This window comes from Gossypium raimondii, chromosome 11, assembly GCF_025698545.1.
Source record: "Gossypium raimondii isolate GPD5lz chromosome 11, ASM2569854v1, whole genome shotgun sequence".
Taxonomy (NCBI): domain Eukaryota; kingdom Viridiplantae; phylum Streptophyta; class Magnoliopsida; order Malvales; family Malvaceae; genus Gossypium; species Gossypium raimondii.
The window spans coordinates 46,267,377-46,274,356 of NC_068575.1; the positions used below are offsets into that span (position 1 = coordinate 46,267,377).

Below are 6,980 nucleotides of genomic sequence, written 5' to 3' on the forward strand. Positions count from 1 at the left end.
TTTCAAGTCTTGCCACAAAAAAAATCCACTCAATTAACTCTTCAATTTCTCAATTTGTATCAATTAAGCCTTTTGACCAATGTTTTTCACCTTTATCCGTTAAAGCTCCATGTCAGCGATTGTTGATAACGTGGAAAAATAAAAATAAATTCAAATTTTTTATTTTTACCATGTCAGCAATTATCATTGGCATGGAGCGTCATGTCAACACTATAAAGGTCAAAGGGCATAATTGATGAGATTTGAGAGTTTGAGGACTTAATTAATCAATACTTGTGGAGTCTAAAAACTCCATTGACAATGAACCGAATATTTTTTCATATATATATATATATCTCACTTTTGAATTAATCAATACATTTAGAAGTGGAAACTTTCCACATTGACACTTTTAAGTTTAATGAGTTATACACATAATAAGAAAACATCGCAACTTCAACACATTTCAACTTGAAAAGTGAAAGAGTTGAGAAAGAAACGTATATCATTGGTAAAACTATTGTGAAGAAGTCATAACATCAAGGAAGTCACTTAAGATTCGGAAGAGATGATGCATATCTATTACCCTCATCTCTTTCTAGATGAAATTTATTAAAGTAAAGAATAAATGTAATGACCCGATTTTCGTTGATGTCAAAAAAATTAATTTCAAGGCCGAATTTAATAAATCGAGTCAAACAGAATATTGAACCAAAAAATTCTTGGGACGAAGACGATATTAAAAAGTGATATCAAAGCATGTATGCCCGATCAACACTTATGTACTTATTGTAAAGTGTCAGATATTTAATTCATGTATCCGTCCTCGAGTTTGCATCTAATTAATAAGATTTAAATTTATAAAAATGAAATATGGTCAAGAATGTGATAAATAAATATCTCAATGACATGATTCATTATTGCCTTGATTAATGATACCAGATGAGTAATAAAATGAAATATGTTGTTAAACACCTTAAGGATAGAATGAGAATATGATACAATGAAATATGGTCACTAATGCACGTTCCGGAAATAGATTTAATGACATGTATGTATGTATCTATATATTTAATGTTAATGTATTTCATTTTTTAGTTATTGATCTATGTATTAAATTTAGATTATGTTAGCATTAATGAACTTTTAATGTTTAGTGTGCGGATGTGTTTATTTTCATGTGTAAATGTCAATTTGATTGGTGATTAATTCGTGAGGCTTTCGAGACATCCAAAAATCTACACTTAGCTAGATAATGTTTGTGTCTCTCTTTGAATGTAGTTGGTAGAAGGGCACGTACATAAGTTGAGTAAGTAAAATTTGGGTCTTAGGTGCTACTTGGGGGCAAAATTTGCAATTAAGCCAAGACCAAGCTAGTATTTTAGTTATAGTTTAGGGGATAAATTAGATATTAACCCTCATCATCATTTTGTCAAAGGGTTAACTGCGGCTGAAAAACGAGGGACCAAAATGCTACAAATCGATAAATTTAGTGATCAAATTGTAAATAGTCATAGTTCAATGAGCAAATCGTAAAGTTAGCAACAACTGGGTGATTCCTGGTGTAATGGACCTAATTCATCAGTGCTTTAGATGTATAACACGTGGAAATGTGGGCTCCAGACTCCAAACACAGCAACACGGGATAACCATTGACAAGGGTGTGTCTTGTTTAGTTGGTTGCCGTTTCGTCTCCGGAGTTGGTGCTACCAGAATATCAATCCGTTCTTTGTTGACAATATTTTCCTCGGTTTTTTCACATTCTCTTGATAATACGTGGAGTTCCATTATTATTATTAAAAAGAAAATAAAAAAGGCGTAGAAATTTCGTGGGGAGATAACAAGGAAACTGCAAATAAATCAAAGTAGTCACAGTTAAAAAGAGTCCCCACCTCTTCTTTTTCTTCTTCTTCTTCCCATCTCATCGCGCCAACATGCTTAAACTGTACCGCACTTTGTCCATAATATGCATAACTGTCAGCTCAAGAAGTTTCCCTTTTCTTCTTCCCATCCCATCTCCATGACTTTGAATTCCCATATTACTCCTCTCAATATCTTTGTCCGCAATATAACTTGGTTTTTTTTCCCTCGATTCCTTTTCCTGCCATCCGAATTAGTATTTTATGTCGGTTCTCTATCTTATTACCCTTTCATACTCTTTAAATACCACCAAACACTCCCAATTCCCTTGATCCTCATTGTTCTCTTCTATTTTAAAAAAAATATTTTCTCGGTTTTTTTTTGGCTTCAACGATGGCGAGAGTGAATGGTGAGAAGTTGAAGAGGCTAAGAGCATGGGTTCAAAATTATGAGTGGGGAAGAAGCGGGGCGGAGGCAGAGGTGGCGAGGCTGTTGGCTTTGAATACCGGGGCAGAGATAGAGCCAAACAAGCCTTATGCTGAGTTTTGGATGGGAACCCATGAATCGGGGCCAAACGTTTTGGTTGAGGAGGAAGGAGAAGAAGAAGAAGAAGAAGAAGAAAAAGAGCAACAAGATGTGGGATTGAAAGAGTGGATTGAGAAGAACCCAAAAGTGCTGGGTCATAAGGTTTTGGAAAAATGGGGCTCTGATCTTCCTTTCTTGTTCAAGGTTTCTTCATTCTCTCCATTTTTTACACTTTTTCTTTATTTGGTACGAAACTTTGGTTTTGGTAATCCCATTAAATTCCGATTCATCAAAAGGTAAGTCGAGTCGCACCTAAAATTTGAAAAAAGAACAAGAACAACTCTTATCACTCACTTTCGATTCAAAAATTTTGGTTAACTCGTATCATTTGATGAGTCAATAGGGGATCAGTTTTTGTTTTAAGTAGAAAATTTTAAAAATAAATTTTAATATTTTAATATTATATGATTAGAAAAAAAAGTGTGTGAAAGTGAAGCAGTGTGATGAATAAAATGAAATAAAAGCAGAAATGGTGTAAAAATAGGTACTGTCAGTGGGGAAAGCACTGTCAATACAGGCGCATCCGGATAAAGAATTGGCCAAAGAATTGCATAAGATGAAGCCCAATCTGTACAAAGATGCTAATCACAAACCTGAGATGGCTTTGGCTATAACTGAGTTCAGGGCACTTTGTGGCTTCATTACTCTCCAGGTGAATCCTCTTTTAACTTATAATAATTTGATTTTAAAAAGTTTTTATTTAATTCATTCAATTATTAAGTCTGTTTTTAAAAATATTCTATTAACGAGCTCTGAGCGATATTCGACAATCGTACGGTGAATTAATACTCATTAACGAGTAGGTGTAAGCAACATGAACAGAGAAAATCATATAGCTTTGATTTTAATAGTGTTGTGAAAAACTTTTGAATAATTTAGTAATCAAATTGTAACTTTTTTAACTAAGTGGCTAAAATGAAAACTAACACATAATTTAGTGAGTGATAATGTAGTTTATTATTATTAATTTTTTATGATAATTGGTGTTAAAATATGATTTGGACGAGTGCTGAAATTGGGCTACCTAACCACTGCTCTTATTTCTCGTTGGAGCAAGAACCTATTGTTGGTAAAAGCACCCCTCCGGTGGATTATGCACACACTTCACATGCCTTAAAAATAAGTACAGACATGAATTATTATAAAATTTTAGTTATTTATCAATAAAATTATTATTTAGCATAAATGCAATTTAAATATATAAAATTATATTACCAAGGATTTATTTTATATCTACATAAAATTTAACTTAAATTTCTTTAATACATATTCTCTATTTTTACCGTTTAAATTTAAATACATATCCCACCACTAATTTTAAATTTATTATTACATTAACTAATCTCACTCACGGAAAGCAATCTTTTTGTCTTGTCACTCTGGTCAAAGAAGTAACATGCTCAAACTATGCTTCATTTTCCGATGATTCTGTCAACTATATTCATCTATTTGAGGCAAATGTCTATCTATATGTGTTCTTTTTTCCTCGCAGGAGCTTAAGGAAGTGCTTGAAGATGTTCCGGAGATAGTAGAATTGGTCGGCACTGCATCGGCGAAGCAAGTCATGGATATTGACGAGCGAGGTGGCGATACTGCCGACAAAGCTAAAACTGCTCTGCGGTCGGTTTTTACGCAACTTATGTCTGCAAGCAAGGAGATGACCACGAAAGCTATATCCAAACTTAAAAGTCGGCTACTCCTACAAAGTCAGGTCTGCACTAATTTCATCATTATCAATCACTTCTTTTTAAAACTGACAGAGTTCAATTTCCATGCTCAACTTAAACATTGATTATTGGTGCTTGATTAGGACCGCAAGCTATTCAAATTAGGCATTAAGATAACTGCTACTTGAAGCTATATTGTTGCTCATATGCCGTTTATTTCTTTGTGCTTTATGGGCAACAGTTGAGGAGTCTGACGGAGAAAGAAGAGTTGGTGTTGCAGTTGGAAAAGCAATACCCCGGAGACATAGGTGTGTTATCGGCTTTCTTCTTCAATTACGTGAAACTTAAGCCAGGGGAAGCTTTGTATCTGGCGGCCAATGAGCCCCACGCTTATTTAAGTGGCGACTGCGTTGAATGCATGGCAACCTCCGACAATGTCGTCCGAGCTGGTCTCACTCCCAAGCATCGTGATATCCAAACCCTCTGTTCTATGCTCACCTATAACCAGGTACAATGACTACCTAACACATCTAAATATGAATGTCAGAATATAACTCTTAATTACCTTCAAGTAGACATGTCCAAAAAACTAAACTTAGAAAAGGTGATTTTTTAATTGGAATTAAAAATATAATATAAAACTAATAAAAATCAGAACATAATATCGTTTATGTTGCAGGGCTACCCTGAAATCCTTTCGGGACTTGCATTGAGTCCTTACATAACAAGGTACCTCCCACCGTTTGATGAGTTTGAGGTCGATCGTTGCGTTCTTCCGAAAGGGTCGTCAGTGGTTTTCCCGGCCGTCCCGGGTCCTTCAATCTTCCTCGCATTTGTTGGGGAAGGAACAATGAAAACTGGATGTTGGGAAGGCATTGTTACCGAAGGAGATGTGGTGTTCGAACCAGCCAACACAGAGCTCGTCATTACTGCGGCTACATCTGAGCTGCAACTTTATAGGGCGGGGATCAACAGCAGGTTCTTTCATGGTCTATGAATTTATGAACACTGCCGGCGCCTACTGCCATTATCATTCAGCAGCCTTAGTGAGTAAAATAAATTATTTATTTTCATTTATTTATGCTTTCTTTTGCTGCCATTTTATGGTTATAATGTAATTTTAGGACCTGCATATGTATTCTGTTAATATATAAATAAATAACTGAAATCACTCCCAATATTGAGTTGTATTTTCTAATACTATTTTTATGGTATGATATATAGCTTTAAAAATTAAACCGGTTAGATCCCAATGACGCAACCGTGAAAAATAAAAAGAATTAAGTGCCTGATTATAATATCATATGTATTGATTTTTCAAATGGAAAAGAGGCATTTTTTCTTTCAAAAAGTTAAATTATTCATATAACTCTAATAATATTTATTTATTTTATAACGAGTTTTTAGTTAAATTTTGATACCAATTTCTGGGGAAGGTAGAGTGCGAGGGGTTATGCGGAATACTTATAAGAATATTACAAAAGTAAAGTAAAGGAAAGTTTTACAAAGAAAAGCTAAAAAGGAAAAAAAGATACTATAAAAGATTGATGCCTATACAATTGATTTCCTTCCTTTATTTATAGTTGAATTTCTTAATTCTATACAATTGTTTTTTGAATCCCACATAGTGTTCCTGCTAAGGATCCTATCTTTTTGTGATTGTGGTTACTTCCATGTTGTACTTCTTTAATTTCATGCAAATGGTTGCTTCCAGGTTGTATGGTTGAATTGATTGTAATCTGACATCAATAATGGTTGTTTCCATCATTGATTGCGTCATAGTTGCTTTGTTGTGTCCATCTTACAAACTTTTTTTTGTTTGTTTGTGGTTGTCACATTATAGATTTTATGTTGCCAAACTTTTTGTTTGCTAGTAGATGCCCTTCTTTTTGAGTTGCTTCCTTTCTTGGTATCAGCCTTTTTTGGCTTTATCATTCTTTGATGTTGTCTAGATTCATTTCTTCAATTTCATCCAAATTTAATGAATCAAATGAAAGTCTTGGTGAATTCCAATTCTCCCATGTGCTTTTGATTTTTTCCAGAATGTGAGATGGAAAATCTTCAATTTCTATGTCGGCTATCTTTTTTAATAGTCTCATGAATTCTTCATCTCTTTCTTCAGAATGATATGCCAATATTCTTCTGCCATCGGTCCAGAGTCTATAATCTTTTTGTTGAAGAAGATATTTGGTTTTAGCTATTAAATCAATCCCAGCTTGGGTTTGATAATAATCTAAATCATTGTGACACCTGTCAATTGTTGTTGCTAAGTGTTCTTTATTTTCTTTAACAGTAGATAACTGAGGGCTTGCAATTATCTTCTAAATAATCCATATTTGATAAGACTGATAAAACTTTTCTTTTTCAGCAATACCAATAAGACTGCATATTTGAATATAAAAATAATAGAAAAAGTCATCATTTTGTATGATGCTTGATAATGTCGTTTTAACAACTGCAGGAAAATCTTTTAAAAGATGAAAAGAAAAGTTTTGTACTATTATTTCTTTTATAAAACCCATTCAATCTGGTTATATCGAACGGTTCATGATCTAATCTAAATTTGATAGTAGGAATCTTTTCTCCTATATCATTAGTAAAAATATAAACTTGTAGAAAATATTCTAAAAATACTTTTTAAATAGAGCTTGTTGTTTGCAAAGGTCTCCATTTATTTTGTTAAATATTTTATAGGTAAAATATTTCTAACTTTATTGTATAAGCATATTCTAAATACTTTATTCATAATGGGACTATTTTTCGCTTTATCAATAAAATATTAAAATATATCAAGAAGATTGCTTATCTCCTTAATTTTCATAAAATATATTTGGAATTCATCCCAATCCCTATATAAAATAGATTTTAATAGTAAATCTTGAGTTTATT

General features: G+C 33.1%; 1 protein-coding gene across 1 annotated transcript; it reads left to right on the top strand.

The window, feature by feature from the left end:
* The first annotated feature begins 1,785 nt into the window (after window positions 1–1,785).
* LOC105803586 (mannose-6-phosphate isomerase 2) lies at window positions 1,786–5,269 on the top strand. Its single transcript, XM_012635839.2, has 5 exons — window positions 1,786–2,568; window positions 2,909–3,076; window positions 3,917–4,135; window positions 4,333–4,599; window positions 4,771–5,269. The coding sequence occupies exons 1-5, from the start codon at window positions 2,233–2,235 to the stop codon at window positions 5,086–5,088; spliced, it is 1,308 nt and encodes a 435-aa protein (XP_012491293.1). The 5' UTR covers window positions 1,786–2,232; the 3' UTR covers window positions 5,089–5,269.
* Window positions 5,270–6,980: the final 1,711 nt, after the last annotated feature.